Here is a 21,064-nt window from a genome sequence, read left to right as displayed (position 1 = left end):
CTATGTTTTATTCTAAGAACATTTCGCTCCATTAGAACTAAAGTGACCTAACACAAAATTTATATATTTTCTGAGTTTGTTGTTTTCTGACCTTACAAAGCATGCTTTTATGACGAGAAATACAAAATTATAGAATAGAAACAGATCCTCACTTTCAACGACTGTCTAACACAATGCTTTTTATATTGTTTTCAACTCTTTTTTAATCGTTTCCCACAAATCGTCTTGTTTGAGTTAGGTCCTTATAGGGTGCGATTTATAAATATCATGAATCATATGACAGCTATCGAGAAATGGCAGAGTACGCTTGGGTAGTGAGAATATTTTTGGAAATAGATAGTCTGATGGCGGCAGCGCGTTGAACAGTTGACGATACACTTTAAGCGACTTGAATTCAGCATGAGTGTTTATAAATAACTTAATGGCCATATCGATTGTTTTAAAAAAACTCGGTTACATAAGAGAAGAGTAAGTGGAATGCTTCATCAGGATATTCGCAGTACCGAAGCGAGATATCACGGAAACCCGAACATAAATATGATAGCTGTTTATTAAGAATAGTTCTCCAAAAATAATATGAAAGAAAATTTTATTCAGAATATTTTTTATATTTTTTTTGGATCGTACACTACGGCGACAGCATATATTTTAAATTAGCGCGAAAATCTACTCAAATTAATGTAAAAAATCATTCATCAGATATGCTATTTTCTTGCATATTTTTCTATTTATCAAATTATTTGCATAATATTGAGAATGATTATTTGTGTACAATACATAAATGCTACCAGTTATATAACTATTGAATAAACATTATTAAATATGAATGGACATTATGGATGCAATAAATCCAAATATTTTAATGAATGTTATGACTTTATTAATATTAATATTTGGTCTAATGTCATCTCGAAGTCTTGTATGTCGTGAATCGTAAAAAATCTATTTCGGTATATTTGTAGTAATAGACATTTTCGTTTATGAACGAAGAGACGATCTAGTTCGGCTGGCAATGTCAGGGACTGCAAGTAATGTCACACAAGACTTTAAACTACCTATTGACGTTACACTGCATTTCTTACGCTGAAAAAAGATGTTACAAATAATGCTGTGGTAGATATATTTAAAAAAAAAATGGCGCATGTCACGCACAATGGCTCGACCACTTTACAGGCTAAGTGCGAGAAAAGGAACACACAACCAGAACCATAACCAAAGAAAATGCTTCAACAGATAGTTACACTTATGATAAGTCAAGGTACATGAGAATATTTAATTAATATTAAATAATGTCATTTGTATACTTAAAGATATTTTATATTGGACATAAAATATATGTAAAACTATAAAGAAGGAGATATACGTACAAAACGACATATAGTTTTGTTTTTGGATCGCAACTTTTTATTAATAAATCACAGCTTATTCGTATTGTATACTAGTAATCTTTGGTTATTTACCTATGAATTGTAATAGGTATTTAACACAAAAGCCAGCTCGGGCTGGTAGAAAAGAAGAAATAAAAAAGATGAGAAAGATTAACATTACTTATCGGACCAAATTTATGACTACCGAAGTGGCAAAGTTACGAGATAAGACACCGGTCTGAGGTCCTGGGTTTTGTCCATGAGTCGTGCAGTCATACTAGGTTTTTTGGTCAGTATCAGCCTGGAGTCGTATAGGCTCGTCACCTATCAGATCAGAACACATTTGACGAAAAGTGGTTGCCTCTGCCTACCCTGTCAAGGATAAAGGCGTCGTGTGTGTTCAATTTATTAGTGAATGTGCGTGTCGAACTGGATATCTATCAATCCATCTTTATTAATTTAATAGAAGTCGCTTCTGTGACATGAACCCTGAGTTTGAAATAGCAATGCCCATTACACAAAGAGGATCAGACCTAGAACCCAACACGTGGAAACATACTGCGTTCTTGTTAATATAGATATAAAAAACCGCTATATACTTTGCCAGGATAGAAAATAGCCTACATTCTCCCCAGGGTCTCAAACTATCCCCATACGAAATTTCAACGAAGTCCGTTGGGTAGTTTTTGGGTTTATCGCGTTTAGAGAAGCAAACAGATGTGATGGGGGACTTTGTTTCATAATATATTTTTAGAAATTTTTAAGATTAACAATTCTGTCATAAGTTATTGTTGCGTAACTTTAACCGTTTACGCAGCGCACGCAACGGAAACTCTCAAAGGATAAAATTTGCACCGTTTTTGCAACATTTTTCATTGATGCCCCGCTTCAATTGGTCATATCGTGATGTTCTATAACCTATAGGCTTTCTTGATAAATAGGCCATTCATTCTTCAGCTTTATTTATTAAAAAATTTAAAAGGGATGAAAATCTTTTTAGAAATGCGATTTAAATATGTATTTTCATTCATGTAATTGATGTAAAGTGATTTCCTTCGATTATATGCTGTATTGTGTTGATAATTAAACGTCCAAAAACGAGAAACGTGGTAACATTTACTATCTTGTGACGTCATCAGGAATCATGATGCGCGCTAAAGAAACAGTTCGTGTTATCCCACGGTCATTCGTACACATTGCAATATTCGAAATTTCAAATCCTTTTTTATTTTTTTAACTAATTTTCTCACTGTTTTTTAAAAGGGCTTTCGTTTCGTTTTATTTATATTACGTATGGAATAAATTGTCAAAATTAAATAGCAAAATATTCTATTTTTCACGTATTCCATTATAGATTTTACTTATCTTTTGCCTCCTGTCTCACGTCACATTTACGCGCCTTAGACAAATACATGTAATATCGTAACACGTGTCGAATACAAACTACGCATTCAAATCACATTTACAATTTGACACGCGGCCTGTATTACGTAGCAATAACGCGACATTTTTGTATTTATGCCAATGATATTTATATCCAAAATGCCGGCATAAATATGCATATGTGCCAAACATGTCCTTTTATCCATCATGTGGGCATAGGATCGTCGAAATAGGATGTATAACTCGCCATCCAGGACCGATTTTGCCTATATGAGTGACCCTTTTTAGCGACAATTTTTATGACCTATGTCTTTTTTTGACAGGATTTGGCAGAATGGCTTTATGGCACCTGATATTAAGCCTTGTGAAGCCTAAATAAAGATGCATTTACAATGTTTGACATGTACTCGCGTGCCCGATTTATTTTGTCGCGTGCCCATTGGTTCGCCACTTCTGGTATAACACAAGTGTTGCCAGAGAGTCTACTTCGAAAAACGAAATCCGTAGTTTCGAATGACGGATCGCACATTTTGTTACTACGAAGTGTTACGGATCCGATGACGGATTCGACGACGGATCCGATCCGTTCATCGCAATATTTCAGACATGGAATTTGTAAGAACTTGGAGTTATATTTTTTAAAACTATCTGCGAGGACAAAGTTCTAATGCTTTCTCCAAAAAAAAAAAAAAAACGGGGAATTGATCCTACCACTAAAGTAAGCTACGGAATGGTGACGGATCCGAAGTAATTTGGTAGTAGAGTTAAATTCGAAATTCGTCATTTTTTCGTTACGACGTTCGTTTTTCGAAGTAGATTAGTATTTGCGGACTGCCCAAGTTCTAAATGTATCACTACTGCTTGTGGGCTAAACATCATACATACATTCCGTTCTCTATTAAGCTTGTATGTAGTTGATGCATAATCTTTTTGTTGGCGCGCGTTGACAGGATCTATTAAGCTATAAATTTTAAGTAATGTTTCCTTATTAAGTACGCCTTGACCGTCCGCTGGCGTGTGATCATCTTTGATAGCATGGTTTTGATATGTATGTATATAGATATGGTGATAAATAAGTCGGAGTCTTGACTACTGCTTCATCATCCTCAATAAAGGGATCAAACTTTGCTGCCTAAAGAAAGAATGGAGGATTTATAAGGTTTTTGGGCGTCCATTGCTCTACCACGGGGAACGTCTTAGAAAAATGTTATACTTATACAAAACTTTGTAAAATGTAGGTAGATATTATAACTGACTTTTCGGATGATCCTCAGTCCTCCGTGACCACGAAGGCTGCAATATTCAAAACCTCGGGAGAAAATTATAATATAAAAACCTTGAGAAGAGATGAGAAGATTTTTTTATTGCTTTGAATGACGAGACGAGCGTGCCGTTTGCTTGATTTATTAAATTGACGATTCATTAAACCGTCTACCGCACTATAAAACATGTGTCAAATGATTATAGTATCCTACTAGTGCATAGCTATTATGTAATTTCTCCCATGGGTGTATAATTTAATTTGAATATGAAGCAAGCGGTAATTTACCAATAATACACTTATAACTTTAGGTAAGTCAGAGGTGTGTGCCCTTGGGTTTTGAACTTGCGGATATTCGTCTCGACAGTCCGTTCCTCTCCCGATTATGCTATCGCCGCTTTTTATTTACCAATTATTCCACGGCTTTTCTTGGACATTTGTAGTCTATGATAATTTGTGTTTCACTTAGCTTTATAGTAAAATCTGCACTAAAGCACTTATCTCGTTTTAACAGGATTTGCTAAGTATTCAACATATTTTTATTTTAAAAATACACAGACAATATAGTTACCTAATGGGAAAAAACCGGTTTTTTTATAATAAAATTTCATACTTTATATTCTAACAGATTTATAAACTCTTCTTTATGTAATATATTAGCATTTGTCCTCGATTCCGCTTGCCTGAAATACTTATTCCTAAAATACCTACCCGCTTTATAAGTATCTGTTCAGGACAAAAATATAGCAAGCAGACTTCTTCAATTATTGAACCGATTTTGAAAATTCTTTCACTAATAGCAAGTTACATTAAGTAATGTAATTGATAATTGCAGACATTATACCATATAATATTACAAAGAAACTGAAAAATTTCCTCTTTATATTAGTATAGCTTATGTTTACAGCCCAGTTTAAAAATAAGTAGCAAAACAAAGTGGATAATTAAATGATTGCAAAATTTGTCATACAATTAATTGTGTTCTGCCAATCATTGCTGTGGAGGTGCAGGTCGCATACTCCGATAACAGTATATTGACCGTATGGTATCCACTGAGCAATCCGGTCAATGAGTTTGACGAAATGTGAAATGATTAGCTCACCGTATATAGATAATACTTATATTCTGAGCAAAATAAAAACATGTCTACGTCAGAAAGAGTGAACCAGAGAATGTTGCCAGTAAAACGATAATCACCATATAAAAATATTGCATACAATATTAGTTGGCAACAATACTAATCATGAAGTTTATAGATTAGGCATTACATATCTATGAAAGTGTAGGTAGATATTGTAATTGACTTGCGGACGACCAACACCTTAGTGCGCCCTGTGAAGTGAAGGCTGCAGTCTTCAAAACGTCGGGAGAAAAAAAAAATACCTAATTATCCCCATTTGTTTAAGTTTTCATTTTTTATTGGGAAGGCAAAGGGTTCTAGCCCATAAAGCCTCGTAATTAATAGTGTTTTAATGAAAAGTTAAGGCCTAAGGAAAGTCTTCATATGATTTTCATGTTTAACATTATATAAAGTAAGTCGGAGCAATAACTATCCCTAAAATGTGACACAAGAGAGTTAAAAATATTCATAGGCAAAAGAAAACGAATTCTACAGCCACGCTATCCATGCGTGTTCATTTTATTGCCTTATAATCTTGATCTTTTTTAAATAATGATTACACATATTATTTTTAAGAGCACTTGTTACTCATTTAAATATTTTATTCATTATGATATGTATAATATTACTTATTATTTTTTTTATTGCAGATATAATATCTGCTATATTATTTGCAATGTTTATTACCAGACATTCCGTTAAATAGATTTTATAATTAAATTAGTTTTTAATCAAGATTAGTTACCTATTACTAGATATTCGTACTTTACCAATTATTTTTTACAATGGAAACCAATATATGTTAATTCAGTGTAAGAAATTCTATCAATTGTTTTTAAAATAAATTAAATTAGACAAACCATTAAGTTTAAAATGTTATGAGAAATATCCGTATGTCTGTTTGTGGCATCGCACTTCCCGAACGAGTAATTCGATTTTGATGCCGTTTTTTTTTCTACTTTTTCTATTTTCATGCGTTCAATCGGTTTATAATTTATGAACAATTTTCTTGAAAAATTAGGAGCCCTGGTTGCATTTCTGCCTACCCCTTCGTGGATACAGGGACGATGTGTGTTTGTATTTGATTTTGTACAAACGATATGGTAGTATTATTAATACCTTGATACATTTTTGGACTCTCAAATATTTGAGACCTACCACCAGTACTTAACATGCTTAAGAAAATTACAATAGTATTTGTTAGTACATAGATAACATCGAAAAACCAATTAGGTTTATGTTTCTGCGACCTAGTCTTCTAAAGGCAGAATATTTTTTGTAAGACAGTCGTTAAAAGAGTTAGTGTGGTATCTGTAAGCATCCACACCGGCTATAAACAGGCACAATACCAGAAGGATATAATAATAAATTTGTTTAATTTATGACATAAACTATTCAAAATATGGTAATAATACCAAAGTAAATATATTCCCTGAACCGTTTCGAGGGAAAAGCAACTTCTAAGTTATGTACAAACAGCCACAAAAGTAGATGAACAAATTTTAAATTTCAAATCGCCTATACACGTTAAGTTGAATTGTTTTTTTTTTGTGAGAAATAAAGTAAATCTGTATTTTTTTAATTAAGTATGTGAAGAAATAAATTAACATAATTGTGTAAGGGCGCTTTGAAATTTTAATTTGTTTAGCTATGTCTTGTTATTATATGTGAAGTCAATTAAGTATGTTTTTTTTTTTATTCATTGGCAAATTTATGATATTTACGTAGGCCTACAGTGACCTTTAAAATAAATAAAAAAACATGTTTTCTCTAATCTTAATTGTTTTATCGAGATAAACTAAAGTTTTTTAATTGATTTGAATCCGATTATTAGCGAAGAATATTGTAACCGACATTTCTTACTTTTGCTGAAACGGATTTCCTTTATTAGTTCTAAAATATTTGTGTTATATTTTCTTTTTTAACGGAATAGTTATTCTAGTAATAAAAACCTGTAAAAAAATCAATTTAGTATTAATATGGCAAAAAGGACGCAAAATTTACATTTCCCCTCTAAAAAAAAAACCTTTAAAAAGCAAATAATAAAGTTTTTTTTTATTTAATTTTTTTATCACTTTTAATGAGATTGAAAACAAATATTATTAAAAATATTCCGCTGTATGCATTAAAAACCTGTAGATCTTTTAAAATGGTTTCACACCATTTAGGCGCTCCCACGAAACAAGCTTGCGAGGTTATATAGCTATGTGTTTGTTACAGTCAGCGAGTCTGAGCGGCAGGATGCGCGGACGCACGATACGCTGGCGATGGATCGCGATCTGCGGGGGAGCGTTGTTAGCACTCACGGCCCTGGCTACGTCCCTGGCCTGGACTTCTATATTCGACTCTGTTCTATCTTTGGTAAGTTGAAAAATATTGTACTCTTGCAGGTATCAGTGATCTATTTAGGATTACTATGTATTGTAGATGTTATATATATTATAGTTTAATCCAGTTATTATGTGACGAATGAAAAAATTAAGTCTGTTTAATAAGATCGCAGTCAGTGTCCATAACCACCACGTATAGTGGTTTAACACTAACGAGGGCAATAAACCATCGCAAGTTTTTTTATTCCGGCACAGCAAAGTGACCCCTATGCATCTGATGGTAAGTCGCCAGTCGACACAATTATGCCGGCCTGTTGGAACTGGATACACACAAGCTGATGGGCCACTATGGTTTTATAATTTCATGGTTTTTTATAGTTTACTTAGGGAATACCTAACGTGACCAGACGTCCCGTTTTGAACGGGACCGTCCCTTTTTTCGGTAATTTGTCCCGGTGTCCCCACGAAAAACTCGGGGACACAATATTGTCCCTTTTTAGAAACCGTGCGAAAATTTATGAGCCGACCAGGCTGCTACTTGACTCCGACGCCTACGAATCTTTTCTTTAATGAATAAAATGTGGACATCTGAAAAAACTCAGTTACAGATTCCAGTTCTGAAAGCGATGTTGATAACTAAAGTCAATATAAAAAAAACAGCTGTAATAAAACAAATTTGTATCTGACATAATATTTTTAATTTATAATTATCTAATAATCTAATGTTGTCTTATTTTAATAACATAAATGCGAAGTTTGTAAAAAGGTTTGGATGTTAGGACGTTTGTATGTTTGTCAGAAGTAAACGCAGAAACAGCTGAACGGATTTGTATAAATTTTGTATTTAGATGAGATTTTGCTTCTTAATTTTATCTTTATAGTTGTTCGGGAAAAATGCGATTTTCCGAGTTTTCATTCGTGCAACGCTCAGCCGCCAAAGTACAAATTTTCTAAAAAGCGCAGAAGCCCCCGCGCACCGAAGGACGCCCTCGGCGTCTACGGCAGCATGAGGCCAACTACGCGCTGCCGTCCATCTCGGGGGTCAACCGAAAATGTGCAAAAGATGCACAGAAATGTACTAGGGCGGACAGCCCCCTGCTGCCCGCCGACGACTCCCTTCATGGCCCCTATTAGTCGCCTCTTACGACAGACAGGGGATACCGTGGTGGAATTCTCCAAACGCCCCCATTCCACAGGGCGGAAGACGCCGGTAAGTCGTCCACCCGGCGCCTCCTTCGTCTCCTCTGAGGGCTAGAGGAATCCTCCCTCTCTCGATCCCTCTCGGAACTCTCTTTCTGCGAGAGGACCACCTCGCAGAAGTGGGCCACCGCACGCCAGGCCTCCCGAGTGCCGACCATGGAAGCGACCACGGCCGGCAGCGAGAGATCTCCTCCGACGACTGAAACGAGAGCGCTGCGCTCCTCGTTGCTGGGCAAGACTCCAACGTGTGTTGGGCCGTATCTCGCGAGCAGTTGTCACCATGGTGACACACGGCGCTTATTTCCTTTCCAACTATATGCCACAGGTACTCACCGAAGCAACCATGCCCGGTGAGCACCTGTGTCAGGCTAAATGTCGCCGCGCCGTGGCGCCTGTCCAGCCACTGTGTAAAGACGGGACGCACTGCCGCGACGGCCCGAAGCCCCACTGACGGGGCCTCCAGCCTGAGACGCGACTCCTCCACGGCGGCTCGCTCTTGGCCTCCACCTCCTTCGGGGCCGGATGGTGCCCGTTCCTGAACGCCTCCTCCCTCCAGTGAAAAGCGTCGGAGAGAGATTAGGCGCCCTAATCCCAGGGCAGGAATCCGGCCAAAACACTAGCCGGCTCGTACTTGACCGTGCGGTTAGGGAATACCACCTGACTTAGTCTAAACATAAATTTAACATAACTCAGACAGCTTTGTTATTTTTATCTCTGGAAGAGATCTGAAAGTGGCAACAGCCCGGTATTTTTTTTATCCGGCTCGGCAGTGATGTTGCTGGTAAGTGGAGTAGGTTCCAAATATAGTCACGACTGAGAATACATTAGCCCTCACCAGTTGACAAAATTATGCCGGCTTGTTTAAAACTGGGTATACGACATTGGCTGATCTCGGAACCGACACACTTACATGGGCCACTATGGCGGGTTTTACGTCTTTACTATGGTCGCCATCTGAGCGAATTACAAAAATTAAACTGGATAAAATTTTATCATCATTTAAACACATATTCATAATTTATAACAAGTTTAAAATATAAACTATTTTACGAAATAACTCATTTGTGTTATAATGTTTGACATTAATCAATCTAAACAAGTTTTTAACTAATGATTTTAAATTAATCTATAATTCATTATTGGGTCATCGGCCTTTTATGCCTTTACATAATGTTATATTATTTTCATAAAATCTTTATGAACATCTGTCACAATAATGATACCAGCTGAGTATTAAATAATTTCTTTGAATTACAATATTATACCAGCAGTTACGCACGCGCAGAAATTTAACCAAAGTTTAAATGTAATTTGCTAATATCTAAAATGGCGATAACTTTCTTTTCCGATATCCGATTTCAATAAAATAAATCCCAACTAGAGCAGCGTAGTGGATGAGGCCTAATACCTCTCAAAAGTACAGGGGACACGTGCTTAGCTGGGGACAGTATGTAATATAGGACTGATATTATATATATGCCCATATTCTACTTCCCATCTGGTCCTGTTCACGTGTGATAACTACATGAAAACTAACAAACACAATAACAAACAGCAGGAAAATAATCTAAAAATCCGTGCAAGCATATATGACCAAAAAAACCGTAGGGGAAAATTTCAAAATAGGTAAACATGTCTGCAATATTATACTCAGATTATAACAGTACAAAACGTAACATATAAAATAAGATCAGTCCGTCCCGTGACGATAAAGTCTGCAAAGTATTCGAAACGTCGGTAGAAAATTATAATATTAAAAACTGCGATATCTCCGCACTATAGTTTTATTTCATTTTCTAACATTCGCTTAAACATAAGAATAATTATAAAAATTAATTTATTATTGTGTGATATTTTACTTATATCTGTTTATATAAAATTTTTCTTCTCCTCATTTAGTATAGCTAAATTACAATTCAGGTCAATAACGCGACTGTCTTTTCGGCTTACAAAGCCGATTAGTCAAATAACCCGCACAGGGCACCGAAGCCGTACTCGCAAATCTAATTAAGCAGCCACAAGCTGCAATTAAGTGTATTATTTATACGCCATTGAAATTAGCAATGTTTTTATGTATTTTTTATTCAATTTGTTTCATAAATGATCTTAAGAAGCATTTATTTAACGCGTTATTTAGCGATTGATTTTTTGTATTAGTTGCTTGATGGAATAATCAATTGGCAAAAAAAAAATACATAGTTTGATTCAATTTAGTTATTTATTATTTTCATTTTCATTAATTTACATAATGCAATAAAATTAGTCTTTACACTTGATTTAAAGTTTTATTCGCGAGTTAAAACATAAAGCAGTACCTACTTCATCAAAAGGCCTAATGTCTCTGTAGAAGTAGAGAGATAGTATATAATACAGGGCTGATATTAATATAATAGCAGCTAGGTGGGCCCGCGTAGTAGATATTTCTTAATTTTTTTTGTTCTCACTCCCGGTGCCATAGAATGCAAATGTTACATTCTGGGCATTCTGTCCTTGCTGGGCAGCAAGGACCCACGCTAGGCTATTATGTATATCTACAGGGTATGGCGATTTCTTCATGAGGATTCAAACTAAAGTGGAATTTAGTGCACACTTTTTGGTACTATTTTTGTTCCCATCTCACTTCGTATGTAAATTAATATTGGTACAGTAAATTCATGACTCTTTGAAAGGTCTTATTAGGTGCGCTTCGCTGTAAAGGACATTGTAGCCATTTTGGAGGGCATTTTGAGAGTTAAAATATCATGTCGCAGGATGACGTGCGTAGACTGGCACGCAGTACTTTGTAATTTAAAACTCTGGTGGTGTTCCGGATTGGTTGAGATGCGATCAGGCGTGCGGCTTGATCGCATAGCATCGCTCTCTATATCTCAGGCACAGATAGAGATGGTAATATAAACACATTTCTCTCACTAGGCATGTTAGATCCCATATAATAGCGAGCGTATTACCATTCACCGTGTAAAATACCAGTATCGGAGCTGATGTCAATCAGAAAACCCAATGTCTACCTGACTCGGGGATCGAATCCTAGCCCCTTAATCTTAGAGTCTTACCACAACACATCCACGACACCGACACAGTGTATTTAAAACACATAGCACCATTACGGTTATAATCAGTTGGATGTATAACACAATATCACTAGCCGAATTGGAAATAGAATCAGTGATTATAGGCGTAGCTAGAAGGGCAAGGATGGGTGGCGCCCACCCTAGAAAGGTCTACGCTCACCCTAGAAAAAACCTAGCGCTTATAGGAGTTTCGCGCGTGGTGCATACTTTACATTGAATTTTGCTTCTGCCGGGTGTCTCGTCTCGCTATAGCGACGACAATGCCTGTGACCTTAGGCCTGCCGTTATATCAATATGTCTCTGACATCATTATAGCTTTGTAATATATACTGTCCCACTGTTGGGCACAGGCCTCCTCTACTACTGAGAGAGATTAGGCATTAGTTCACCACGCTGGCCTAGTGCGGATTGGTAGACTTCATACACCCTCAAAATTCCTATTGAGAACTTCATAGGTATGCAGGTTTCCTCACGATGTTTTCCTTTAACGTTAGAGCAAGCGGAAATTCACAAAGAATACACACATCATTTTTAGTACAAGTCAGAGGTGTGTAGTGTGTACCCCTGGGTTTTGAACCTGTGGACATTCATCTTGTCAGTCTGTTCCACACCCAACTAGGCTATCGCCACTTCTTCGCGTAATTAATACAAAATGATTGTACCATAACGGCTGGACGGTATTCGTATAATAGAAGCCTAATACGTCGTAGAGTTCATGGTCACGCTTACAAGTCAAATGGCTTCCTAGTGTTGCATACTTCGTCCGAAACGGGTTTTCGAACGATGCAATGTCTACTAATCTGCAGTTTGCTGCTTCGGATAATTATTGTGCAATTGAGAATTTGATATCAATCAAAGGAAAATGAGAGCGACGATAGCTTAGGTGGGTGTGGAACGGACTGCCGAGACGACGGTTCAAATCCCAAAGGCACACACCTGACTTTTCTAAAATGATGTGTGTATTCTTTGGGAATTATCGTTTGCTTTAACGGTGAAGGAAAACATCGTGAGGAAAACCTGCACACCTGAGAAATTCTCTCATTTCATAGTCCTTAGCTTTGTTAAGTTTTGCTTATTCAACTGAAGTAAAGTTGCATCTAAATATTAGCCAATCACAGTGCCATTATACCTACCTACGTACAACGAAGGCTGAAAACTTTGAGAAACAGACTTACTATCACAACATTGCTCTGCATAAAGCTAAGTAACGTTTGAGAATACGAGCCAATATGGCTATGTTATTAAAAAAAATACTTTGAACTTGAAGTTGATATTGAATAAATCAACTTATACAAGAATCCACACATTGTTAATATCAGAAGTACCTGTAATGTACCGTCTTGTCGGTTATGTCTGTCTGGGTGTACATCAATTGATAATAGACAAATTGAAATCGATTGACCGGTCAAAAGTACGAATCAATAATTAAATCGCGCTTCAATTGTACGCATGTGTTTCATTGACAACCCAATCGAAAGTGGATTAGCATTTAATCAAACCAATGAGGCTTCTTCATTTGTAGCTATAAATAGTTGAGTTGACTGAATGCGCATGCGCAATAATTACACGTGCCCTAGTGGCATTGTCACTATGTAGTTTAGTTTTCTGCATAGACGAACACGTCAATTATCTACGAAGGTGTAGGCAGGGTGCGTCACTATAGTATATATATCGTATATCTTATTTCCTGTTCGATAAAATAGCAGAATCTGTTGCTAAAGGTTCATGAAATCCACAACTGATGACGTAGGTATATATAGTACCAGTTGTAGGTTGTGTCTACGACTAGTATCACCGCTTACGGAAATATTTCGTGAAACACGGCTTTTCCGATCAACATAAAGGTCATATTTCAATCACAAACTACTTCACAGCTCATTAATAGATTATTGGTATAAGTGCAGACTAATATTATCCGCAATTAAACCAGTTTGATTATCCCGAATGTGATAATGTAACCATTTGTAAACAAATTTTTGCAAATCATTGAAATAAATGTCTTCAAATAGGCTTTAATAGGCTTTGTTACTTTATTCGCACGTGACGAATCAAATTTGCAAACCGGTTATGAACCTATGTAAATGTACATTATGTCGACATAATAAATTAATAATATGGGTATAATGTTATATCTTCGTGAATAAGGTCATTACTAGCTTAGTCTTATTTTATAAATATAGTAGTTTCGGTATTTATTTATTAACTGCTTTTACGATTTTTTTCTTACGTTTATGCGAATGTCAGATATTAAAATTAAACTAGTTTTCGGAATTTATCGTGTTTTTATATTTCAATTTCTCCCGACGTTTCAAAGACTGCAGCCTTCGTGGCCACTGGGGAGCGGGGGTGGTGGGCTGAGGTGTTTTGGTCCGCAAGTTAGTAAGAAGTTAGAAGTCAAAGTTACAATATCTACCTACATTTTATAATAATAGGTAACTAAAAATTTTAAAATTTTTAGCTGTCGGTGATCCGATTTACGCAGAATAAAAATTTTAAAAGTTGTTAATATAGTAATTGGTGTATATGTTCTGAGTTATTTATAAAATTAAGTAAAAAAGATATGTTATTGATACGAGTGTTTATTTCAGAGTAACTAAGCAAACAACAAAACAACAACATTCAAATATTTATAAAAATAGTACACATATAAAATAATAGTCATAACAAAAGTTACATTCTACAATAGTTGTATAATTGAAAAATGTAGGTAGATATTATAATTGAGACTTCAAGACACTGTGATGGTTGTGGGAAGATTTACAAATAAATTACACAAGTATAGATCAAACACAAAATATAGTACTATGCTAATATCAAATCGCCCGTAAATTAGATAGTATTTAAGGGCCTATAATATTACATTGAATGTTTATTTTTTGTTGTTAATTTGCTTTCATTTGAAAATTCATGTAAATGTAATCCATGTGAAAAATAACTAATAATATTAGTTCATGATAATATTATTATGTTCGGAAAATTGGCCAATATTTTTTAGTACATGTTGTGGTGGTGCAAAACATGTCAATATCGTATGATAAGTAATTGTTTAAATGAATTGAATGCTCTTAGTATAAATGTGTGCTATATATTTTGTTTTCGTTTGAGGAATATTTAAGATGGCCTTTATCTGCTATTGTTTACCTGAAACTATTTTTCAACATGGTAGAGGTCTTAGACTACATGCCTTTCTACGATTTTAAGCATTTTATTGTTTTCTATTGGTATTAACAATAGGCCATTTCTTTACTTTCTGGAAACAATCTCACTTTATTTAATTGTGTCAATTTATCTCATATATAATGTTAATTTTCAATTTCTTATGTGTATTTTATTTAAAATATATATATTATTAAATTAATAAACTGTTATAACATCAGGAATACGGCGTCGATTCAGTGATATGACGTCACACGTCTGTAAATAATGAACATTAACTTAGATGATAGCAGATGTTTACAAATTTGTGACGTCATCGTAAATTTCGCCAAATCGAAACCATCTACGATCAAGTGGTTACAGCTAAACATAAATTAAAATTATTATCAAAGAATATTTGAACCTCAGGCTGCTATTAAAACAATTTTAATAAAAAATAAATCAGTCAGTTGATTTGAAACTGAGCTTAAACAGATTAAAAACATTAAATTTATTACTAAGGATACCAATAATCGTTATAAATAAAATTTATATCTCATATCTTTGTCTATAATCTTAATATATTTGAGAGCTTAGTCCCACCGCCGACGATGAACGAACAGCGAGTAGAGGTAGAGGTAACGAATTAGCGAGCATCGAGCAGCGAATATATACTTTGTATAGTTTTGTCGCTGGGCTATAGCTAGTGTACGAGTGCGGCCAATTATTCGCATAGTAGTAGAGAATGAGAGATAGGGTCCTTGGCGAGTGATCCAACAAGGGAGCATCACTCAGCGAGTATTATTTGAAACTTGCCGTTGTGAAAACAAGTCGAGAAAGTTCTCGCCGGCAATATGAACATTCAACAATCTGTGCTGGTGGTAGGTTATTTTTATATCTGCCTTGATAGCAGTTACCGTAGACTAGGTGTTAAACCCGCCATAGTGGCTCAGGTAAGTGTCGTGTTCCGGGATCAGTCGGTGTATATGTAGTGCAAACAGGCTGGCATAATGTGTCGACTGTCGAGAAGTAATCAACTCTCAATCAGTCGACATTTTATTGCACTTTACTGCACTTACCAACAGGTGGAGTGTGTGCCAAATTTCATCCAAATCCGTTCAGCAGTTGCTGCGTTTACTTGTAACAGACATACAAACATTTCCACAAATCTTCCCATTTATAATATTAATAAGATAAGTTAATAATCAAAAGTATACAAATATTTAAATGTAGTATCCATGATAACATCTGTAACTTAAGTGACAGAAATTATAGGTCATCCAATGATGACCTATAATTTAACTGTCTTTAAAAGTTTCCGTTAGATAATTGTATCTATCTATATTTTAGATCAAAATTTTAAACTCTAAATGCCACACCACTTAAGACTTTTTGCATCGTTCAAAGTAAATGTTTCCCGACACTCTGCCATTCGACAATGTTTCTGGAACCGTAGTGTCTATAACCTATAATTTTAATTACGACAAGTGTATTATTACTACCGCTCAGCTATTGTGAGGGCGGCTGCGGTAACTGTATGGTTCACCTTACGACTTAATGTTGAGCCGCTGGAAGAGCTGGTATTCATTGGACGATCTCTAACGCTATATACATCCTACGAACGGCATATCAACTAAAACTCCGCGATGGCCATCTTGGGCGCATTGGGGCGGCTGCAGGTTTAAAGTGTCTAAATTGTCGTTCGCACCTTCGCGGTGTCTCCTGGTACGGCCCGTCTGCTGTAATGGGGGGCTCAGAAGCCTTTACGCGCCGAAGAACGTCTTTGGCGTGGACAGTATGGCGACGAGGCGAGAGGTCACAACAATGTATTAAACAAATACAAACGTACATCGGCATACAGATCTCTGCCGACCAGCCTCGATGGTCTCTATTAGTCGCCTTATAACAGTAAGGGTTACGCTGGTGGAATTCTCCAAATTTTCCCAACCCACAGGGCGGGAGACGCCAGTCATTCGTCTCACCGGCGCCTCCTACGTCCCCTCTGGCGGCTAGAGGGCCCTTACCGCTCCCGGTCCCTCTCGGCATTCTCCTTCCGTGAGAGGACCTCATCGATTAGACCACATCTGCAATACAATAAATGCGATTGATAATCGTTCCAATTACGTGCACTTATGAGTCACTTAGTTTAATTCCGTCAACCATGATGTATTGTAAAAGTAACTTACAGGAATTTTCGTACAACTCAAGTATTTTTCTTAAATAAATATTATTTATCCTGATTCAATATAACATATTTGACATTATTAGGAATTTACTTTTTTTTCTCAAAATAAGTATTTAGAACACGAAAAAGAGTGACAGAGTTGTATTAAACGAAATAAATTTTTGATGCTTAAAAATTGTGGTGATTCTGTATTTTTTTTTCTAAAGAGATAACACACTTTTTAACTTACCGGCAGAACTGAATTTATTTAATGCCCGATTGCTTTAGTTTATAGTTATAATTACGTTCGAATATCCAATTTAAAAATAGATAATTTTGTAATAAAATTGTGTTGAGAGATAAAATTCCTAATTTACCGATATCTATACTATTATATAAAGCTGAAGAGTTTGTTTGTTTGTTTGAACGCGCTAATCTCAGGAACTACCGGTCCAAACCAAATCATTCTTTTTACGTTGGATAGCCCTTTGTTCGTGGAGTGCTATAGGCTATATATCATCACGCTATACCCAATAGGAGCGGGGCAGTAATGGCTAATCTCAGGAACTACCGGTCCAAACTGAAAAATTCTTCTTGCGTTGGATAGCCCTTTGTTCGTGAAGTGCTATAGGCTATATATTATCACGCTATACCCAATAGGAGCGGAGCAGTAAAGACTAATCTCAGGAACTACCGGTCCAAACTGAAAAAATATTTTTACGTTGGATAGCTCTTTGTTCGTGGAGTGCTATAGGTTATATATCATCACGCTATACCCAATAGGAGCGGAGCAGTAATGGTTAATCTCAGGAACTACCGGTCCAAACTGAAAAATTCTTTTTGCGTTGGATAGCCCTTTGTTTGTGGAGTGCTATAGGCTATATATCATCACGCTATATTCAATAGGAGCGGAGCAGTAATCGCTAATCTCAGGAACTACCGATTCGAACTGAAAACATATTTTTGTGTTGAATAGTCCTTTGTTTGTGGAGTGCTCTAAGTTATATATCATCACGCTATGACCAATAGGAGCGGAGCAGTAATGAAACATGTTGCAAAAACGGGGAAAATTATGAGTTTTGAGAGCTTCCGTTGCCTGCGCTGCGTAAACGGTTAAAGTTATGCAATCAATATAACAATGATGTATGACGGGATTGTTTCACTTAAAAAGTTCTAAAAAATATATTATAAAACAAAGTCTGCCTGAACGTGTTAAACTCAAAAACTATCCAACTTATTAAGATGAAATTAAGTATGGAGACAGTTTGAGACCCTGGGAAGAACATAGGCTCCCGGAAAAGTACTACTTTTATAACGGAAAACTTTAGTCTGAAAAACTTTATAACGCGGGCGGAGCCGCGGGCAAAAGCTAGTATTTTATAAATAATAAAAAAAAAACACTGTCAGCTTACGAATTGACATTAATTTTAGAACATGTTAACTGTATTTTACTTAAAAAAAAATAAACAACATATTATTTTTTAAGCATCGGAACCTAGAAGTAAAATTGCAATTATCATTTTTTGTAAATACCATAATATTATTCTTGTGTAACACAAAAAAATATTTTTTGGAATACTTTAGACTGGGGATCAATAAAAAATAAAATAAGCTAAAAAAAGGATGTAACAAAAAAGACTCTCATATGGAAGAGTCCGCCTGGATAGGGACCACCATACGGGAAGCAGCCGTGTGTAGTCACTGTTGTATTCCGTTTTGAATGTTATTATAGCCAGTGTAACTACTGGACATAATAAGACTTAACATCTCATGTCTCAAGATGGCGAGCGCAGAAGAATACTAACAATACTTTGTAATTCAAGGTGTTGGATGGTGTTTCCACTGTTTATGGGCTGTCGTATTACCATCTGGCGAACGGCAAGCTTGTCTCGACATTCAAAGCAATAAAAAAAATGCAACATGTGTAAAATCACAATTGCTATATGCTATTGACCTTGCCTTACATATATTTAAAAGAAAGCGTTTTATAAATGCATACTGCGTAATATAAATACTGTAATTAACATTAAGTGGTAATTCAGAGAGATACTATTACCTAGATTTCTATTTATTTAGTTAGGCAGATTTATGTGGAATGTCTAACTGGTAATAAATCACCCGTGTATTTAAAAAAAAATAATGACCATGTAATTTTTTTTTACATCTGTTTCGGGTGCCAATAACCTTATTTAGAGCTGATGGCAGATTACATTTGTATTAAAGCGGATAGCGGCTTTAAACGTGCTCAACATAAAGCCGTTATATATAGGTATCCAATAACGTTTGCTACCATGCCGTCCTCTTCTTATAATATTGGGTGCAATAAGTGAAAGAAGTATTTAGGGATGCAACGTTCTTTGCCGACTGCTATTTTTTAATCCCTGCGCATCCCATAGTGATAGTGCCATCCTTGATTTAAAATTATGGCGAGAAGATAAGCGATATCTGTTCTTTGATTTAGTTTGATAGACATTTTTTATACGTGCACGCATATTGCCTCTACTGTACGTTGCATGGGCTCCGATTGGTCGACGGACGAGAGATGATTACCCCTCGACAGTCGACACCATTATGCCGGCCTGTTGGAACCGGCGACTCACTTACGTGGGCCACTATGGTGGGTTTTAACACCTTGTGTACGGTGGTCGCTATCCGGGCTGATATAAAATATGTCCTACCACCAACAAAACACTGTAGCCAGTGCCGCGGGCATTATGACACTCTTTAATATCGATGACAAGCGCAGTTCAAAAAGAAGGTTCTCAAATGGATTTTTTTTGTATGTCAAAAGTAATTTATTTCCGATTTGAAAAAATCTTTTTTATTTGAAAGAATATATTTCCACATTGGTCCGATAGAAATATTTTTATTTTTTTGTGGTTTTTTATTAGTTAGTCGATCTTGTGCGACTTGATTGTCTCAAAAAACTATGTCTAAATAAATACGTCAAAACAATCATGTAACATTGCCCTTGCACTACATTACTACATCGATGTAAGCTAGGTTTCAAACCAGTATCCCGTCCAAGGACGCCAGTTGCACGTGCCAAAACTTTAGACTAAAATATTTAGATTTAGGCATCTAAGTGCTAAATACATTTTAAATAATTACACAATTAACATAATTTTATTATATGTACGCGTTAAATGTAAGAAAGTTGTTAATGTTAGTTGAGTCTATGAATCTAGAATCAAACAGTGGCTTCCGCATTTGATTTATACATTCGTATATAAATTATTTTTAGTATATTATAAAACCGAAATTAGTTTGTCGAGAATCAGTAGCACATCCATTGATTTATTTTTAACATATATTATATTATATCCAAAAAACATATTAAAATTTCATCAAGCTTGTTAACTTTTGTATTAATAAAATTCGGCGCGTATTTGTCGCTCTGATACCTATTACTACAGCCGACTGTTACAAGCAGACCCTTCTCCACTCCGCGGCCCCGCACACGTCCCGCTCGATCCTAGCGGCACCGCGGACGGTGTGCTAGATCTATTAATTCCGCGTGAGGTTTCATTGTTATTATTATTTTTGTATTTTTATGTGATGTTTTACACCAAAATCTAATTTTGGTGTTCCGGCTTTATGGTATACAAAAATGAATCTTGTATATTATAAAATCCTAGACCATTTGTGTTCGTTGGCGAATTACAAAAGAGTTACGGATTGTGATCAGCATCATAATCATCAACACTCTAATTACTGAAATATATAAGACTTTATTCTAAGTAATAGACAGTGTATAAAATGGTTTGATAAAAGTATTGAAATATTTTCGCGGGATAAAAAATACTCAGGAGGAATATAGCTTCCTATTAGTGAAAAAAAAAATAAAAATCAGTTAACTAGCTGAGATTAGCGCGTTCAAACAAACAAGCTCTTCAGCTTTATATTAGCATAGATATACATTAATTTGAGTCTAACTATTTTTTATTGTTTTTTTATGGCATTTGTCGTTCTTTATGCCAACTTCAAGTAAGGGTTACAAGGGTTATCGTTGCGCCAAAATTTATTTTTTACT

At 35.7% G+C, this 21,064-nt stretch overlaps 1 protein-coding gene across 4 annotated transcripts in view; it reads left to right on the top strand.

Moving 5' to 3' along the window:
* The window catches only part of LOC115444720 (protein peste), a 71,846-nt gene that overhangs the window by 33,545 nt on the left and 17,237 nt on the right, over positions 1-21,064 (top strand). For all 4 annotated transcript variants that reach the window (XM_030170606.2, XM_030170605.2, XM_030170604.2 and 1 more), the window contains exon 2: positions 7,352-7,492. In XM_030170606.2, the coding sequence (XP_030026466.1) occupies positions 7,373-7,492 (120 nt within the window). In that variant the 5' untranslated portion in view covers positions 7,352-7,372. The remainder of the gene's footprint in view (positions 1-7,351; positions 7,493-21,064) is intronic.

The sequence above is a fragment of the Manduca sexta genome, chromosome 24, assembly GCF_014839805.1.
Source record: "Manduca sexta isolate Smith_Timp_Sample1 chromosome 24, JHU_Msex_v1.0, whole genome shotgun sequence".
NCBI classification, from domain to species: Eukaryota; Metazoa; Arthropoda; class Insecta; order Lepidoptera; family Sphingidae; genus Manduca; species Manduca sexta.
The sequence above is the reverse complement of the archived record's forward strand: the minus strand, read 5'-3'. Positions and strand labels throughout refer to the sequence as shown.